This window comes from Microtus pennsylvanicus, chromosome 13, assembly GCF_037038515.1.
Source record: "Microtus pennsylvanicus isolate mMicPen1 chromosome 13, mMicPen1.hap1, whole genome shotgun sequence".
Lineage (NCBI taxonomy): Eukaryota > Metazoa > Chordata > Mammalia > Rodentia > Cricetidae > Microtus > Microtus pennsylvanicus.
Genome location: NC_134591.1, coordinates 67,177,940 through 67,196,903, shown reverse-complemented (window position 1 = coordinate 67,196,903; position 18,964 = coordinate 67,177,940). Strand labels below are relative to the sequence as shown.

Genomic DNA, 18,964 nt, shown 5'->3' with positions numbered 1-18,964 from the left:
AGGTGCTTCGTAAATGCTGGTTTTCCTCCTCTGTTTGGAGTTTCTGACAGGATCCTACACTGTCCTCAAAGGGGACAATCGTGGCCAGAGACTCTAGGCTTTCGGGAGGAATCATCCCAGACAGAGACTGGAGGTCCACAGTGAGATGGACATGACTCCCAGAGCCAGCTAAGGGCCCTAGCCCCTAGTGCTCAACTGCCGATCCTCACAGATGGAGAAACTGAGGCAGAGTCACCCGGCTAGCCCCAGCAGCCTGAGCCATGATGTGACCCTGGTCCCCAGAGTGAGGCCTGGAAAGGGTAGGGGGAGGTTCCAGGTGGCACACAGAACTGTTAGGAGACTCAGTATTAGACCTTGGGGCCCTGTCTCCTAGCACAGGAACATGCATAGACACCACCCTCCCCCACGTCACCATGGAGGGCAGTATCTGTGAGCTGAGGCCTTGGACGGGAATCCTTGAATTGCTACTGGCCTTGATGGAGGGAGGGAGGGCTAAATAGTGGTGTGTGACCAGTGTATGACCTTAGCCTTCACTCTGGGCACAGCCTATGGGGCAGCTCAAATGTCTCCATAGAGAATCAGGATTGGTGACAGGGACAGCTGCCTCTCAAGAGCGATCTCAGGAATGTACAGAGGACAGAGACTGCAGAGGACAGTTTAACAAGGATTGTGACAGGCAAGGAGGACAGGGCTGGACAGCTAGCTGCCTTGGCGGGTGGGGGAGACACACACACACACACACACACACACACACACAGAGAGAGAGAGAGAGAGAGAGAGAGAGAGAGAGAGAGAGAGAGAGAGAGAGAGAGAGAGAAATTCAGGGGTAGAGGAAGACACAGAGACACACAGAGACACACAGAGATAGACAGAGAGATATGCAGAGGTGGAGACAGAGAGAATACACCAGCTGGGGGCCTCTCACTCCAGAGCTCTGAGGGCCAGGTGTGGCATCCTCAGAGGGACAGAGGACAGCATTCTCTCCCAGGAGCAGTGTGTCAAACTTATCTGCATCATTTCACCGAATATCATGAGCATCTGAGGCAGGAAGCAGGACCTCATTGTATAGGCAAGTAAACCACACCTCAGAGAGGTTAGGTGGCTTGTCTGGGCCCACACGGCTAGCTAGGCGGAGCCAGGATGGGAACTCAGATCTGGCTGACATCTGGGTGTCTAATCTGCTGTGAGCTATGATTTTTGAATGTTCATGGGGCAACATCTGGGAGGGGATGAGTCCAATAGGAAAATACACACAAGAAAGCCAAGAGGGGCAGTGGGGTAGGGGGTAGGGAGGGCTTAGACATCGCCTGTGATCCTGGACCACCTCTTGCAGGCTCTCATCTGGGTAGGCTCCAACATGCTTATGGATTTGGGTAGACAAGGCACAGCTTCTCCAGGGAGGTCTGTCAAGAAGCACTGGGGCCTGAAACCTAGTCGGTTTTGTCCTCCAAGTTGGAGGGCAGTCCCTTGTTTCTAGTCCATCTGCCTAGTTTAGTGACTGACCCATAGCTGCTATGACCCTGTAGACAGAGCTAAGTTCAAGGCCAGCACAGGATAGAGAAAGAGTGTGTGTGTGTGTGTGTGTGTGTGTGTGTGTGTGTGTGTCTGCTGGATACATAATGAGTGCTCAGGGGAAGACAGTGTCTTCCTTCTCCTCTAGGTGGCGTTCACATCAGTTTCCAGGGACAGAGGTTCCTGCCTTGTCATGCTTAGGCCATCAATTTATCTAGCTGTCCTTGCTAGTCTGAAGAAGGATCTCTCAGTCCAAACCACTCCCACCCCCATTTCCGATCTCAGCCAATATGACCCTTTTCTTCCGTGTGACCATAGGTCCATGGCTCTCTGCTGGTCTTGAGCTCACAGGACCTGCCCTGCTGGGGATGACTTACATCGGATGAGGACTTTGGCGAAGGAAGAGGCCTGACCGTAGGCATTCTTCACCAGCACAGTGTAGGTGCCTGAGTCTTCAACCACACATCTGGAAAGGAGGAAGGGAGAAGTTCCGTAGGAGTTCATGCCCCCCTGCAGTTGAGAAAGGGGGCTTGGGGGGAAGACCTGGGACCGTGTATCTTTGGGCTGGTCACTGGGTCTTGTTGGCAGAGGCTGCTCGTTCCGATTGTCCAGAACCAAAATAACCATGTAGAAACCGTATTATTTGCAAAATTGTTTGACCAATAGCTTAAGTGTATTTCTAGCTAGCTCTTACATCTTCAATTAACACATTTCTATTAATCTGTGTATCACCACGTGGCTGTGATTTACCGGGTAAAGTGCGGTCCAACCTACTTTCCCACAGGGTAGAAGATTTGCTGAGGCTGGGCGGTGGTGGCGCACGCCTTTAATCCCAGCACTCGGGAGGCAGAGGCAGGCGGATCTCTGTGAGTTCGAGGCCAGCCTGGTCTAGAAGAGCTAGTTCCAGGACAGGAACCAAAAGCTACAGAGAAACCCTGTCTCGAAAATTAAAAAAAAAAAAAAAGATTTGCTGAGGCCTAGTGCCAGTTCATGCCAGAACCAGGCACAATGCCCGAATCTTCTGTCTCAGGTGTGGGTCTCATCACCAGCCAGACCAGCCCCATATGTGCTCATGCCCCCCCCAAAAAAGCATGACTGGTTCCTGTCCAAAATACCTTAATGACAGAGTAGGCAGTAGGATGGGTCCATCTGGCCCAATCAGCAAGCCAAGAGTCCCTAGTGTCCTTCTGTTCCCCAACACTCAGGGCAAGATTTCTCTTGCTTCAAAGGCCAGTCTTACTGGACCCCCAAATTTCCTCCTGCTCTTTCAAGCCTTCTGAGCACGAGGAAACCCAGGCGCCAGAGTCCAGCTTTGGACTCAGTGGTGTTGGAGCCTGAGTCACGGAGGATGGGCCACACTGGGTCTGTGCTTTTACCTCCTGATTTCCAGGGTCAGCAGCCCGTAGTTGTTGGTGATTCGGTACTTTCCGGGTGGAAAGAGGCGGGGATCGATCCGGATGTCATTCTTGTACCTGTAGAGACATAGTAGTTGTGGTGAGCTGGCGGGACGCTGAGCTTCTCGGGGATGGAGTCCAGCCTCAGTAATGTGCTGCTCACCGGCTGACAACACCCCTTCACTGCCCGCCTCAGCATCCTCTCCTGGGAAATGGGAAGGCACGGGCGGGCCCTGCACATGGGGCTGACCCTGCAGGACTGCTGTGACCCTGAGGTGGGATAACACTTGCTCATTGTTCAGAGATCCATTCCAGTCTGGGGTTGCTGTCAGAGGCACTCCCAGGGCACATCCGGGAGCAGGCCTTGTACTTTTGCTCCTCTGTGAGGGGCTTGTATCAACGAAAGAGCCACAACCTTCCTCTATAGCTCCTCAGGGCAGAGATTATAATTACAGTTATTATTTATTAAAGTTTTGAAATTAGGTCTCAGGTAGCCTGGGCTAGCCTTGATTTTGAAATGTAGCTAAGGATGGCCATGAATTGTTTATAGTCCTGCCTCCATCTTTCCAGTGCTGGGCGCACAAGTGTACAGCCACCACACCTAGCTGTTGCTGCTTGTCTTTCTCTCCTTTTCCCCTTCCCCACGCCTCCATCTCCTTGCTTCTCCTCGCTCTCCTCCTCTTTCCCCTTCTCTTCCCCCTCCCTATTTCTCTTCTCTCTCCTCCTCTTCCCCTTCCTCTTCCATTTCCCTGTTTCTTCTCTCTCTCCTCCTCTTTTCCCCTTCCTCCTCCTTCTCCATTTCCCCCTCCTCCTCCATTTTCCTCTCCTTCTCCTCTTCTTCTTCCTCTCTTTCTCTCCATCTCCCCACCCTCTTCCTCCCTCTCGTTTTCTCCTTTTTCCCCTCTTCCATCTTCTTTGGGAGACAAGGTCTCACTATGTAGCTCCCATGAGCCTTGAATTTGAGATCCACAGGACTCAGCCTTCTGAGTGTTGGGGTTACATGCACCTCCACATCTGGCTTTTTGTTCTTAATTTTAGCTCCCAATTAAATCAGCCAAGGAACTTTAAACATCATTACAAGGAGCTGGAGTGCAGGCTCAGTGTGGAGCGTTTGCCTAGCACATACGAGGCCGGGGTTTGTCACAACAGCACCGAAGGCTCTTTACTATGTGTGGTGTTTGGCACAAGCCTTGTGGGGTCTGCCTCAGAGACCACCCATTGTTCTCCCATAGCAGTTTCCTCTACTCCTAAAGAAACAGGGTTTACTGTAGAGTCTCCCAGCATACTGCCTGTCTCCTTGCCCTTCTTGCTGGGAGATGTGGTCATGTGACAATGGTCAACAGCAAGTGAGGACAGGTGCTACAGGCTGCTGACGACACACTCTGCCTCACATTGACCTCCTCTGTGTCCTGGGGCTGGAAAAAAGCTGGGGTGCTGTGCTGTGGGCAGAATTGCCGGTGGCCAGTGCTGTGTTCAGACACCAGGGAGAAGAACAAATTCCTACCTTACTTAAGCTTCTGAAGGACAAAACAAAGCAACTCCATACTCAGGAGTCAGGCTGTGTCCCAGATAAAATGAGGACTTCTGGATACAGGACCTGGACACTGGTGTGTGTGTGTGTGTTGTCCTGCTGGGGCTTGACTCCTAGGTCCATACATGCTAGGCAAGGGCTAAACTCTGAACACACATCCAATATTTTTGTTGTTGTTGTTGTTATTGTGGTGGTGCTGGTGGTGGTGGTGGTGGTGGTGGTGGTGGTGTGTGTGTGTGTGTGTGTGTGTGTGTGTGTGTGTGTGTGTGTATGTGTCTCAAGGGTGAATGCAGAGATGCCTCTTCCTGCTCAAGTACTGGTAGTTGAAGTTAAAGAGGAGGGCATCCTTGTTGCAGACAGAGGGCGCCCCAGGCTGAGGACAAATCCTTCCTTGGATCTGGCCTGTTTGTCAGAGGTGCTTTGTTTGTCTCCATGGTTACAGAACAGAGGCACCCACTCTGTCCCCAGGCTGTACCCATTTCCAAAAGGGGCCCAGCTAAGTCCCCTATGGGGAGGGCAGTGCCTAATCCGGCACACATCTCTCCAGGCTCTGAGGGCCAGGCCCCTAGCCCACACCTGTCAGGAACATTCCAGACACCTCAGGCTGTCCAGGCTCTGCTTTCCTCTCAAGACACAGCTGCAGCTCTGGGCGTGGCCTGCATTGCCAGGCCCTCAGCCTCATTCTTCCCTTCCAGCGAGAGAGGTCTCATGAAAGAGATGTTTACTATTTGCCTAAATTGCATTGTTCTCTGAGCCAGTGTCTGACTGGGTAGCCTAGGCCAGTCTCAGATTTGTGAACTTCCTGCCTCATTCAGTTTCGTGAAAGCCGGGATTACAGATCTGGGCTTCTAAGCTTAGCTCTCCCAGTGTATTTTGATGTTAGATTATGTTTTATCTTTATTTTTTATTTATTTATTTTTTGAAACAGGGTCTCATTATGTAGCTCTGGCTATCCTGGAACCACAACCCAGCCTTTTTTGTTGTTGTTTATTTGCTTTTTAAATTAAAAAAATAATTCTGTGCAGGAGGTGTGTGTGGGATTGTGAGTGTGAGCCAGAGTGGGCCTCCCTTCACCTGGTCAGCTCTTGCCCAGATCCCTAGCTGTCTGGAGCTCTAAGGCACCGTCTGCATTTTCCTGTGTCTCTCCCTAAGGCATCCTCTGCATTTTCCTGTGTCTCTCCCTTACCATGTCTCATCTTGTCCCTGACAATGAAGCTGAGGACACGACACTACCACCCTTCAGGACTCCCCATTATCTTCCGTGTACCTGGGCTGGTCAGTCACAGCATCTTGTCTGGCTCCAGCCTGCTTTCCAGCAGTTTCTGTCCCCTCCCTTTGCCTGTCCCTAGCACCCTTCTGAGCTCCGAGCTCCTCCAAATCCCAGATTTGGGTTTCTCTCTCCTGTTCACATGCAGTGCCAAGTAGAGCAACAGGCTTCCACTGGGCACCACCCCAGGACAAACCCCTTCCCCTGTCTGCCCTACTCAGCAAGTCCGTCCTCAGCCATGCCAGCTCCAGTCTGTCTAACCAAGTGCTCAGCATGTTTGCCTCTGTAGGGAAAGTGTACGTTTGAGTCCTCTTAACGTTTTTGCATCTGGGAAATGCTCAGCGGTAGCTGAATGGACTCTTGATAAACCTGGATCTCGAGCAGGGACCAGAGGGCCCCAGAGTCAGTTGGGCCGGACAGCCTGGCCTTGGCTTCTGCCTTTTCAGAAATGCTTGACTTCTCCTTGTTGACTGGAGCAGAAAGCAATCCCCCTCCTAGAGGTTCCCAGGGCCTGCCTTAGCTGTGGCCGTAGGAGCCGAGGTGGGTGGGGCTTGGCTGCGTATGACCAGCTGAGACTCTGAACCCCAACTTAGCCCAGATCTGAGTTGAAAGCAGACCTCCTACTGGAGCCAACCACTTGTGCATAGGATTGCCTTGGTCTCCATGGCACCTCAGTGCCCAGCACGCTGTCCTATGCACGACTTTGAAGGTGTGCCAGCTGGAACTGGCCAGCCTGGAGGCCAGCTCCCTGTCACTCGGCAGATGTCTCTCTTAGTTGTGTCCCGCCTACTTGCTTTCCACAGCTTCTCAGCAGTGTGTGCTTTAATGACCTATTGATCTCTTGCTCTGTGGTTACTGGAAGGATTCCCGAATTTGAATCCTGGTCCACTTTGGTTGTGTGACCTTAGCTTTGGCTCAAACGGGAATGAGTGCTGGATCTTTTCTTCTGTTTTTGGGTCATGGGCTGTTCCCCCTCCAGCTCCCACGCTATCTCTTCTGAGAAGAGGACATTTAGGTCCTGGACAGTCATTTCTCCCCTTCTCCCTCCTGTTTGATCTGAGCAGGACCACGCTTCTCTGTGTCTGGTTCTCCCTAGGTCGAGCATTCCCTGAGGGTGAGACCCTGAGAGGTACTGTGATACTGATGGGGTATTGTTGAGTCACCTTCCTTGTCCTGCAGCATGCCTGACAATTGGCCCAAGACCCAGTGAGCAGAGACTCTGCTCTGTGGACAACGTGCCTCCTTCTAGGAAGTGGCCACTATTTCCCCCATCTCCGCCACCTTGTTCAGGGGAACCCTCACAGTTGGGAGGCTTCTGGGGTTCTGGTATGCTTCTGGAAATGTCTCCTCTTTTCCTAGCTCTTTCCATTTTTCGTTCTTTTAAAGACATGATCCTCCTGCCTCAGTCTCCTGAGTGCTGGGATCGCAGGCATGCACACCACATCTGTCACTTTTCCAGCTCTTGTCTAGGTCTAGGATTTTCTCTGTGGAACTTTGCATAAATGAGCAGGATAAGGGGGTCTTCAGCCCATTGTACGAGCAGGAGCCACAGGCAAAGCCGGAAGCAGATCCGGGAAGGTTAGGTCACATGCCTGAGGGCACACACCAAGGCAGCAGAAAGAATGCTAGGCCTGACTTTAGGCTCACACTCTAGATCTGAGCCTGTTCTCCCAGCAGGGTCCTGGCCTCCCCACCTCCTCCCTACCTGCTTGGCTGTGTCCTGACTCCCAGACAGTCTCTCATGCTGAAGATGTCCAGCTCAGAGCAGCTGCCTTCTCCTGCCATCAGAATTATATTTTTACAAGGGCTGACACTCCAGGGGTCCAGTCTTCCAGGCCCAGGCTGGCAGGGAGGTGACTAAGAATAACCGAGACCTGAGGTGGCCTGAGGCTCCCAGGCAGCTGTCATTGCTGTGTGTGGGGTGGGCCGAGCTCAGAGTCTGTGGGCTGAGGCCTTGCTGAGACAGAGGAACCTTGGGTGAAGACGGTGGGCCACAAAGCACTCCTAGCCGGATGCCTCCGGGCCCCCGGGGCTTACCAGGTGACCTGGAACGGAGGTGAACCCTGGACGGTGCAGGTCAGCAGTACAGTGGTGTGCTCCCAGACGGCATGCGAACGAAGCGGGATCCAGAACCAAGGGCCCCGGCCAGAGCACAGTTCAATCAGCTCCTTGGCCTCCCGGACCTTCTCCTCTGTCTGGAGGTGAAGGGGTGTGTGACTCCTAGGGGCCAGGGATGGCTTCCCCACTATGTTGCCCCCTCTTCCCCAGGCCCAGCATTCAGACTCTGGCTGAGCTCTCATCCACTCCACCTTGAGGCAGTGTTGCCCAGTGGGCAGGGAATGTGCTCTAAGACCGGCTATGGGATCATAGGCAGAGCCTCATTCTCCTTGCCTGTGAAATGAGGGTGATGAAGGTATTTATTTGCTCACACCCCTAAAGGGGGATTGTAAAGGGGAAGTAAGTGTCAATCTATGAAAAACACAGGGGTTATGTAAAGAAGCCACCTGAAGTGTGACCTGGGCAGTGGGTAGGGAAGTGGCATCGGACCCTGCACAATTGTGAAGGTCTTCTAGATCTGAGGTGTCACTCTACAAATCTAAGCTCATTTAATTTTTACCTCAGCACAGGGCTGTTACAGCCACACCCGAGTCACAGACCGGAAACTGAGCCTCAAGTCTGACCCTTTCCCAGGTTACACAGCCAAGCGTAGGGGCAGTGGGATTGGAATCCAGCGCCCGAGCCCTTTCCTGGATGCCTCTTGAGAAGGGGGTGGGAGTGAGGACGGGCCTGTGGTGGGTATTAGAGTCAAGGTAGGGGGCACCCCAGCACCTCACCCGTTGACGCAGAGCCTTCCAGTCGCGTCTCTGGCGCAGCAGCCTCTGGGTCCGGAGGAAGGCCATCTCCATCCGCTCCAAGTCATTGCCAAAGCCCACCCGCTTCTGTCCACGCTCCTCCAGCTCCACTGTGGTGGTCTGGCGCCTCAGCTTAGCTTCCCTGAAGGGTCAGGACTCTGACATGGCCTGCTGAGGCTGGAGCAGTCCTACCCACCCCCACACATGCTAGTGGTTCTGGGGAATGTGCTTTAGGGACAAGCACAGCCTTGAATGCTGAGAACTCAGGAGGTGGGAGGACCAAAAGTTTAAGGCTACATAGCAAGTTTGAGACTACATGAAACCCTGTCTCAAGAAAGTGTGTAGGTAGGTGTATGTAGGTGTGTGTGTATGTGTGTGTGTGTGTGTGTGTGTGTGTGTGTGGGAGCAGGGCAGAGGGAAGACACCTGTTGACAGCCAGGGCTTAATGAGTATGTAGTCATGAATAGAGAGTGTGAGGTTCCTCAACAAACCATTGGTTGGTTTTCTTTTCCCCTGAGACAGGGTTTCTCTGTGTAATAGCCCTGACTGTCCTTCCTGGAACTCACTCTGGCTGGCCTCGAACTCACAGAGATCCTCCTGCTTCTGCTTCCTGAGTGCTGGGATTAAAGGTGTGTGCCACTAGCAGGCCCAGCTTCTTTGGCTGACTTTTGCTGTGTCCAGGTGGACAGGTGTTCCCCTCCCCATTTTCTAAGAGCAGGAAAATGAAGTCTAGTGACTTGATTGGGGACAGCAGGACAGTGTCCCATCTGTGGCACCTCTGGAGAGGCACTCAGGGACAGCCAGCCCTTCCCTTACAGCAGGACAGTGTCCCAGCTGTGGCACCTCTGGAGAGGCACTCAGGGACAGCCAGCCCTTCCCTTACAGCAGGACAGTGTCCCAGCTGTGGTACCTCTGGAGAGGCACTCAGGGACAGCCAGCCCTTCCCTTATTTGTGCTGCTTTTCAGTCATGGGGCTAACTGCGTGAGGGATAGTCCTTTCCTGCCGTGGGAACACTTCTAGCGGACAGGGTGAAGCCTGGTGTGGAGAAAGTGGCTGGTTTGTACTCTGCCTAGCCCTTCTCCTCCAAAAGGAACTTCAGACAGGTCCATTGTGTGTCAAAAGGAGCCCAGTGGTAGAGGACGGGGGACCTGGGATCAGGGTCAAGACAAGACAGTCCTTCCTCATCCAGGGTCAGCCATGTGACCTACCAGGATAACTCCGAGGAGGCTGTCAGTGCCAGGGCAGCAGCTAGGGCATAGTCTTCGGAGCTGAACTGCTGTTCCTCCTCACTGCCAGGAGAAAGGGAGGTCACTGTTCTTGGGGGACTACCTGGGGTCCCGGAGATCATGGCTGGACATTAGGGTATTAGCAGACACCCCCTGAGTTCCCTTCTCACACTGAACCTCCCTCTTCATGCCGGTGTCTCAGAGAGCAGAGGCGTCTGCTCACCCCGGACAGGCTCCAGAGGACACACTGTGCCTCCTGTTAGGGTCTGGATATGAGGCGCCCCCTGAAGGACTTGTGTTGAAAGCTTAGTCCTCAACTGTCAGATCTACTCATTGAGAAGTGACTGGACCACAGGGCTGTGTGCTCATTAGTCAACGCATTTCCTGATGGGCTCAGTTCGAGGCTTTAGTGGGTCAGAAGAAACATCCGGAGGCAAACCTTAGCTGAGGAAGTAGGTTTTGGGGCTTTGTCATGTCCCGGGTTCCTCCATTTCTTCTTTGTTCCTGGCCACCCTTCTGCTATGATGATGCTTGTTCTGCCTCACCTCAGGCTCAAAGCAGGGAGCCAAGACTGGAATGAATCCCCAAAAGGGCCATCCAAAAAACCACATAAAACCCCCCAAACCAAAACCACCCACTTCTAATGTGTTTTTCTCAGGTGCTTCGACACGGTAGCAAAAAGTCCCCAACACATTCCCCCATCAGCCTGTGTGTCCTCTCAGACAGACAGACAGATAGTCCTCTTAGACAGGGCCTCTAGAGAACGGCCCCTTCTTTCTTTCACTCAGATGGGGCTGGGGGTAGCTCAGAAGGGGGCCTATGCTTCCTAGATAGGAGTCTCCGGACAGCTGGTCTATGCTTCCCCTTCAAACTCGGGTCCTGGGATGGCGAGGGCCCCCCGGCCAGGGATGGGTACCCCACCTGCTGCGGTAGGTCCGCCTCTGCACAGAAGAACCCATGTGCAGGCTGTGCTGCCGCTCCTCTCTCTGTTCCTCCTCCTGCCTGTGTTCCAGTCTGTGGACCTGCACGGCCTGCGAGGCTTGAGGTTCCCCGGCATTTCCAGGACTGTGGGGCAGAGTCATGGCTACGAGCGCGACAACCTGTCAAGGCCAAGGTGTATAGTCATCCTACCGTGCACCTCCCCTCCCTTCCCAAGTGCTCTGGGAACATTCCGGAGATTTCCTAATAATGTGACGCTTTAATACAGTTCCTCATGCGGTGGTGACCCTCAACCAAAAATAATTTCATAACTAAGCTTGTTACTGCTTTATGAATTGTAATGTAAATATCTGATATGCGACCCCCAAAGGTGTCCCGCCCCACAGGTTGAGAATAGCTGCTCTAGAGGCACACAGGAACGGAGGTTTGAGAAGGTGAAGGACCATAGTGACCAAGGCAGACACAGGGAGAGCCTGGCTTCTCTCCTGTCCCATGTGCCTTGGCAGTGCGTGAGCAGAATCCCATTGAGGAGCAGAGCCCTGGCTGCCAGCTGCAATCCTGTCCCATCCATCCCCTTCTCCAGGGCGTGGCTTTCCAGCACAACCCTTCCTGAGGCTGGGTGTGGTCTCAGAGTCAGCAGGCATCTCCTCTTTCCCTCTCGTCTTCCCCTTGTACCTATGCAGTACTGGGTTCCTCACCCAGCCACCCTCCCAAGCCCAGCCTGAAGATGCCATGGTGTCGAGACTGCGGGTCAGTGACCGACTGGGTGCAATCCCGCTTCCCTGGTTCCTCATTCCTGCTTCTAAGTGCGTGCCCTTGGGCTGTATAACTTGACTTCCTTATCTGTAAGATGTACTCATCACACTCCTGGGACAGGGGAATAAAAAGGGTCATTGAAAATCTGGGAGAAGTAGGTCCCATCCCAGTGTGGGACACTGCCACCATCTTCCTTGAAGCCTGGTGAAAACACAAGAGGCCTCCTAGAACTTCCTCTCCTTTAATCCTTTTGGTGTTTTAGATCTGCACCCCAACGTTTATCCTCATTCAGAAAGTGCCCCCTCTGACTACTTCCTGTCTGTTGTAGGCTGTATGGGACTTGGTGGTGGTGGGGCTCAGGCTGCCGAGGGTCAGTCAGCAGGGCATGCATTTCTCCCGCTTCTTTAAGATCTGGTTTCCTGCCCACAGCTGTGACATTCGGAGAGGACAGTGGCTTGCGTAGCCTGTAACCATTAAGGGCTGCTCCAGAAGGTCCCCTGGCTCCTGACAAGTGGCTCGGCAGAGCTAAATGACAGTTGCCCACTTAGGCTGACTGGCTCTGGCCCTCCTGGGTAGAAAGCGTCTCTGCATCCAGAGCTGTTCATCCCACACTTCTTCCTCAGCCACACGGGTTGATCTGGGAAGCAAGGCTCCCCTGCCGCCTGGGACACTGGCCACAGCCCCAATGGCAAGGGTTCATGTGTTCTGGCTTCAGCGCTGGCTCTCGCCCTGATACGCTGTCCTAATGAACACACTGGCCCACTGGCAAGCGTCTCCAGACCCCCTCCTCTGCGGTGAGCCATGGATGCTTTTTAAAGCGCTGACTGAAGTGTGGGATTAAGCAGGGTCAGGTTTGTGGCCTCCATTGCCCTTTAGGAAGAGCTGTATTGGCCGGGCAGGAGTGAACGTATCCTGCCCAGTGGGTCGGCACAGGCTGGGACATGCAATGGCTCCCCGGAGGCTGTGATGATCTGGCCCTGGTTAGTGGAGCCTCTTCCTTTCCCAGCAGAGTCCCACAGCCCCATCCCCTGTGCTGAACGAACCTGGCAGACCTAGGATTTGGGATTGCAGGACTTGGGCTTTTTCTCTGCCTGTGGGGTTGAACAGTTGAACTCATGCCCTGATGGACCTGCCAGCCCTGGGCTCCCTGACTGGCTGCCCCGTGCAGCCAAGGCTCCAGTTCCAAGTGTACCCCCAAGGGTCTTCTCTATTCTTCATTTTTAGTTTTAATATCAAGGAGGACTTGGAGCAGATCACTCAGAAGACCTGGGTCTACAAAAGTGAAATGAGGCCTGGAGGTCTGGCTCGCCTGTCTTCATCTGGGGTGCTCCAAGCCCCTTTCCAACAAATTTACATATATAGACATGATAAACACACACACACAATAGATATACACATCATACACACTTAAGACATTGTGTTATAGACACACACACCATAGTCACAAAATACTACCACTCCCTACACATACACACACACAGCATGAAGACATTCACACATCATAGACATACATGTAAACCTATACATAGACCACCCCACACCATATACTCATACCCAATCCCACATGCCATAGATACACATACACCACAGACATATAAACTCCACATACACCATATACACCACCCCCATAGGTCGTTCCCTGTGGAAAGCTGGGGTCCCTCTCGGACCCTGATCCCTGTATGTGACTCACAGAAACAGCAATGTCCACTCAGATGTCCCCAGGACAGTAAGAAGGTCCCTGGTCTCTTCCTGCCCTCGGCTCTGAGAGGACGGGTGAAGAATGTGATCTTGGAGCCTTGCACCGTCTTAAATATAGCTGCGCTGAGACAGTGTGATGACAATGGATGGGAGTTATGGTGAGGGTGGAGGCAGAGGGGAGGGCTGTGTCTCCCTGCCAGCACTGCTGGGCAGCAGCAACAGGTGGGCTGGCCCCCACTACTCACGCAGCTCCTCCCCCACCTCTAGGCTTTCCACCCTACTCCATTCCCTGCCTAGCGGAGTAATGCCTAGGGCTCCAGCCTGGTTTGCCTAGAGGTGGTGGTGCACACCTTTAATCCCAGCACTCGGGAGGCAGAAGCAGGCAAATCTCTGTGAGTTCGAGGTCGGCCTGGTCTATAAAGCGAGTTCCAAGACAGTCAGGACTGTTATACAGAAAAACCCTGTCTTGAAAAACAAAAACAAAAACAAAACAAAAGTTGGCTCTCAATTCTCCTCCTAGTTGCAGGGTCCCTTGGGAAGGATTTTCAGCTTCCCTGATCTGATTTCCTTCCTGAAAGACAGAGATAGTGTGTCAGGATACCTGGCTCCATGCAGATTTGTGACCCAAATGTGGAAGCTAAGGCAGAGATGTGTGGCTTCTTCCTGTCCGTCATTCCAGCAGTTACTGGCCCTGTTCCCCATCTGCCCATGGTCGTATGTGGTGAGGCAGGCCCAGGAGAGGAGTTGGGGGGCTATGAGGAAGGGATATGACCCAGAGCCTAAACAGGTCTGGGGAGACTGCGCCAGCTTCAGGCTGGAGAACATGGCTTCTCTGCTGCCTCTTCATGGGACCACAGGCACCAGGGTTAATGTCACCGGCTGCTCTTCCTAGAACTTCAGAGGCTGCTCCCTAGGGAGAGGGCATGAGGGCACTGAGCTCTTCAGTCCTAATCTTAATCTCCTGCCCCACTTGCAAAGCCCTTCGTAAGCTTCCCTGATTGTGTCTCTTCCCCAGACCCGTGCCATAGCAGCTCCCGGGGAGGATGCTGGAGTGTGGAGTGCCTGGCTCCAACATCCTTTTCTTCAATTTTTTCTTTCTTTTTAAAAAACTTTATGTGTATGAGTGTTTTACTTGCAAGTATGTCTGTACACCACATGCATGCCTGCTAACACAGAGGCCAGGAGAGGGCATCATCTTCCCTGGAACTGGACGATACAGATGCCTGTAGCTGCCATGTGGGGGCTGGGAACTGAACCAGGGTCCCCTGGAGCCAGTGTTCTAACGGCTGAGAAATCGCTCCAGCCCTCAACCATCTTTTTTTTTTTTTGTTGTTGTTGTTGTTGTTATTTCGAGACAAGGCTTGCTATGTAGCCCAGGCTAGACCGCCACTGACAATCTTCTTGCCTCGGTCTCCCAAGCGCCATGGTTTAAAGTGTGCACCATTCTGCCCTCCCCACCTCCTATTATCCCATCTAGAGAGAGCGTCTTTGGCTCACACACTTGCTGACCTGGCTAAGCGAGAGGTGCCTCTGTTCAGCAGAACACAGCCCCTTAAATAGGTCCTGCTGTCCCTGCCCTCTGAGGCAGCCTGCAGGGATGAACTCATACACATATGCCTGAGTCAGGGGCACCTCAGAGTGACTGCTCAGGATCCCGATGGCCCCCTGACTTTATAATTTAGCAAGTCACCCTTTTCTGGTTTATCTATATTCCAGGAGACAGTAACGACTGCCTCAGCGTCTGCCTGCAGGGCGTGGTGGTGCAGACCTGTAATCCCAGCATTCAGGAGGCTGAGGCAGACAGACTCAGGCATCCAGACCCAGCCTGGCCTACACGGTGAGACCTTGTCTCCAACTGGACTTTCTAAAAGCAAGGATCCCGGTAGAGTCCTCGGCTTCCTCCACAGCACAAAGATGTGCCTGCCATAGATGGTTAATAAATGAGGCTTCCACCAGTCTCTCCTGAACTCTGGGGATATGGAAGGCCTTGTTATACCCCATCCGTCTGGACGGGGTGGGGGAGCCATTCCCCTGCCTCTCTCAGCTGAAAACGCACGATGATGCGGTCCCTATCACGTGGTTCTTTTAAGTAGAGACAAACCCGAGGTGGGAAACTGAGGCAAAGGAAGATGGCTTGAGTTACAGAGCTCCCAGCTCTGATGCCAGCCATAGACACCTCTGTTCAATAATGAGGGAGACCTTGGTTTCCAAAGGGCTTTGGCCTCCTCTCTTAGTTTTTAGTTTATTTTTTAAATTTTGAGACAAGGCTCACTGTGTAGCAGAGGCTGGCCTAGCATCTGGAGTGCTGGGATTACAAGCATTTACCACTGTGTTTGACCTTCAGCCTCCTTCCTGAATCCTCAAGACTTGCTCAGCTTGCTTTCCTGTAGAACCCGGGACCACTAACTTAATGGTGGCCCTGCCCACAATGGGCTGGACCTTCCCCATCAATCACTGATTAAGAAAACGCCCTACAGGCTTGCCTACAGCCTGATATTATGGAGGCATTTTCTTAACTTAGGCTCCCTCCTCTCAGACGACTTTAGCTTGTGCCAAGTTGATATAAAACCAGCCAGCGTACCATGTATGGGACTCTTGCTGTGTCTTCATGTGACAGAAAAGCTGAAGGAGCTAGGACACGCCCACCAACCTCTTCATCAGGACCTAATCCAGTTGTAAAGTTCCCAGCTCTTGACTCAGTTGCTTTAGGGGTTAAGTGTCAGCATGTGCGGGCTCTGGAGACATCAGCGGGTAAATTGCATGATGAGTGAACAGGAGGCCCTGAGCGGGGCACGTGCCTCTAATTCCAGCCTGGGGAGGCAGACACAGGAGAAGCCTGAGGTCTCGCTGGCCAGCCAGTCTAGCCAATCAGCGAGCTCCAGGTTCAATGAGCTGTCCCAAGAAATTTAGGTAAGGAGTGATTGAAGAAGACACCCCATGCTGACTTCTGGGCCTTTCCACGTTTGCATGTGCCCACCTACACATGTATGCACTCACACACCACATACACACACACACCACACACACACCACACATACCACACATCACACGCACACACATGCTCACTCACACATACCACACACGCATACACATGCTCACTCACACATACCACACACGCATACACATGCTCACTCACACATACCACACACACCACACATGCATACACACACGCACAGACACACGCACTCACACACACCACACATGCATGCACACACGTGACACACACACACATTTTTTGGGGGGGCACCAACATTCAGACTACAGCCACCTGTCTTGCAGAATGGTTGCGAGACAAAATTGTGATCAAAACGTAAGAAATGAATAACTCCGAATCTCACTTCAATTTCCATCTTTTTCCTCTTTCTTTCCCCCCTTTTATTTGTCCTTTATTTTCTTGGATTTATAACCAAACCAAGGGCTACTGACACCTCTATCAACAGCTCAATCTTTTTTACTTTTCCTTTTCCAGAGAGCAACCGTCCAATGCCCATGGCACCAGTCTGGCGCCTAGATGCCTCCTCCCTCCTGGTCCACGGAGATTCAGAATCTACAGAAGTCTCTTTCTGGGCTCTGTGGCTCTCCCAGTCTGGTTAATTCCGGCTGCTGCCTCCCTTGTGCACACCAGTCAAAGTTTCCTGGGCTTTTTCCTCCTTACGGGGGAAAGAAAAGTGGACGACGCGGCAGAGTGGCTGAGTGTATGGGCTGGGGCCTCCAAGTTCTGATTTTCAACATAGCCAGGATTGGAAGGAAACAGGACTCTGTCTCTCTGGTCATGGCTGTCTCTGTTTCTGCTCCACTGTCTGGAAGGTGGAGGAAGGAGTGGTGGCATCAGGTTGACCCTGGACCCAGGAGGAACACAGAAGGACCTGGCTGTTTAGAAACTTGCTGCAAGTTAGCCTTATTTCGGGCAGAAACCCAGGCAAGCCCTGTCTGTTCTCAGAGCTAAAGCTTGGAGGCTGAAGGTTTTAGTCACCCCAGCCTTGCCATCCTGTCATGGGGTGGGTGGTGGAGGGTGGTAAGTTGAGGCTGTGAAAGGAGACACGGTTACTTCAGTTTGCTTGAGGGGAAATCTCACAAGAGTTTGTTACAAATAAATATAAATGCTTGGGCCTGCAAGATGGTTCAGCTGGATCAAAGCTTTTGCTGCTATGCCCGATGACATGAGTTTGAACCCCAGAACCACATGGTTGAAGGTGAGCACTCACTCCTGCATGGCACACACACACCTCAACATGCACTCTGAGCCTCTTGACTCAGCAAGGTCTGGGGAGCTCTCGCCAACCTTACTCTCACTAGGAACGGGGAACTGCTGTTCCCTCCCACACATCCCCCACCACACAGAGCATTTCCTCTGAATCCATGAGTCTGAAATCCCCCCCCCTTGTCTTTTGTTTTTCAAGACAGGGATTTTCTGTGGCTTTGGAGCCTGTCCTGGAACTAGCTCTTGTAGACCAGGCTGGCTTCGAACTCGCAGAGGTCCGCCTGCCTCTGCCTCCCGAGTGCTGGGATTAAAGAGCCACCACACCCAATTAAATTGAACTTCTGATCCTCCTGCCTCTTCTACACGCCGGGATCACAGGTGTGCGCCACCGTGCTCTGTTGGTGGGTGCTAGGGGCTCATGGGTGTTAAGTAAGCAGGCTATCAACTTAGCTGTATCCCCAAGTTTTGATGTGGTTGGTAGGGTGTGTGTGTTGAATGTGCACGCGTGCGTGAGCGTGCCCCACCCACGCGTGTACAGAAACAGAGGATGACATCAACCTTCCTGCTCCGTCACTGTCACTCCCTTGATATAGAGTCCGTCATTGAACCTGGAGCTCGGCTAGCAGCCAGAAAGTCCCAGGGATCCTTTTGTGTTTCTCTTGCCTGAGGCTGGGTTATAGGTGCACTGTTTTTTTCCCCAGTGGGCGTGGGGATTTGAACTCAGGTTTTCAGGTTTGTGCAGCAAATACTCTTATCTGCTGAGCTGTCTGGATCGCTAACTCCCAGAGCCCAAGTTTTGAGAGGAGGGAAACTCACTTCAAGAGGATTAGCGGAAGGGTAAGCGACGCTAGGAATCCACTAAATGGCACAGTTGGAGTCTCTTTCTCTTTCTCACAGCTGCTGCTACAGTGCATCCTCCTCATCCACGGTTTTGCCTTTTTCTGGTTTCATTCAGTTACTTTTAGTCAACATCACACAGAAATTTCCAGAAATAACTCATAAGTTTAAAACCTTTCCCCCTTTCTTTCATTTTTATTTTATGTGTATGGATGCTTCGCCTGCATGCTGGTCTGTGCTCCCCCTGCATGCAGTACCCACCGAGTTCAGGGGAGGGCGCTAGATCCCTGGAGACAGGCGTTATAGACGATTTTGAGCCACCTTGTGGATGCAGGGAATCGGCCCTGGGTCCTCTGAAAGAGCACCCAGTGCTCTTAGCCACCGAGCCACGATGCCAACCCCATAATCTATAAGTTTTATGTTACTCTGTATCCCAGTTGACGTAAGATGTCAAGCCAGAGACGTGCATCGTCGTGTGGTCCGGTGCATCCACTCTCTGTGGTACCCACCCACTGTGCTCCAGTCCCCTTCACTGTGCTTCCTATTGCTCTAGTGTAGTTGCTGTGGTTGTGAGTCTCTCTGTGAGCCTGCTTTACAAATTAAGCTTTATGCCAGGTGTGTAGCACACCAGAGCGTCTGATAGCACCTGAGGTTTCAGGCATCTTCTGGATACGACACCGTCAACTTCACACTTGCAAAAGCAAGCAACTGCATTCCGAAGAGAAAAAATAGAAAGACAGAAGCATCTCG

The 18,964-nt window shown here is 52.5% G+C and overlaps 1 protein-coding gene across 1 annotated transcript in view; it reads right to left on the bottom strand.

Annotated features, from left to right (window-relative positions):
• Window positions 1–13,257, bottom strand: part of Myom3 (myomesin 3) — a 50,450-nt gene extending 37,193 nt beyond the window's left edge. Inside the window, exons 1-7 of the mRNA XM_075946157.1 lie at window positions 13,169–13,257; window positions 10,705–10,883; window positions 9,766–9,846; window positions 8,539–8,698; window positions 7,742–7,899; window positions 2,889–2,984; window positions 1,890–1,978 (exon numbers count right to left, since the gene is read on the bottom strand). Of these exons, the coding sequence (XP_075802272.1) occupies window positions 1,890–1,978; window positions 2,889–2,984; window positions 7,742–7,899; window positions 8,539–8,698; window positions 9,766–9,846; window positions 10,705–10,865 (745 nt within the window). The 5' untranslated portion in view covers window positions 10,866–10,883; window positions 13,169–13,257. The remainder of the gene's footprint in view (window positions 1–1,889; window positions 1,979–2,888; window positions 2,985–7,741; window positions 7,900–8,538; window positions 8,699–9,765; window positions 9,847–10,704; window positions 10,884–13,168) is intronic.
• Window positions 13,258–18,964: the final 5,707 nt, after the last annotated feature.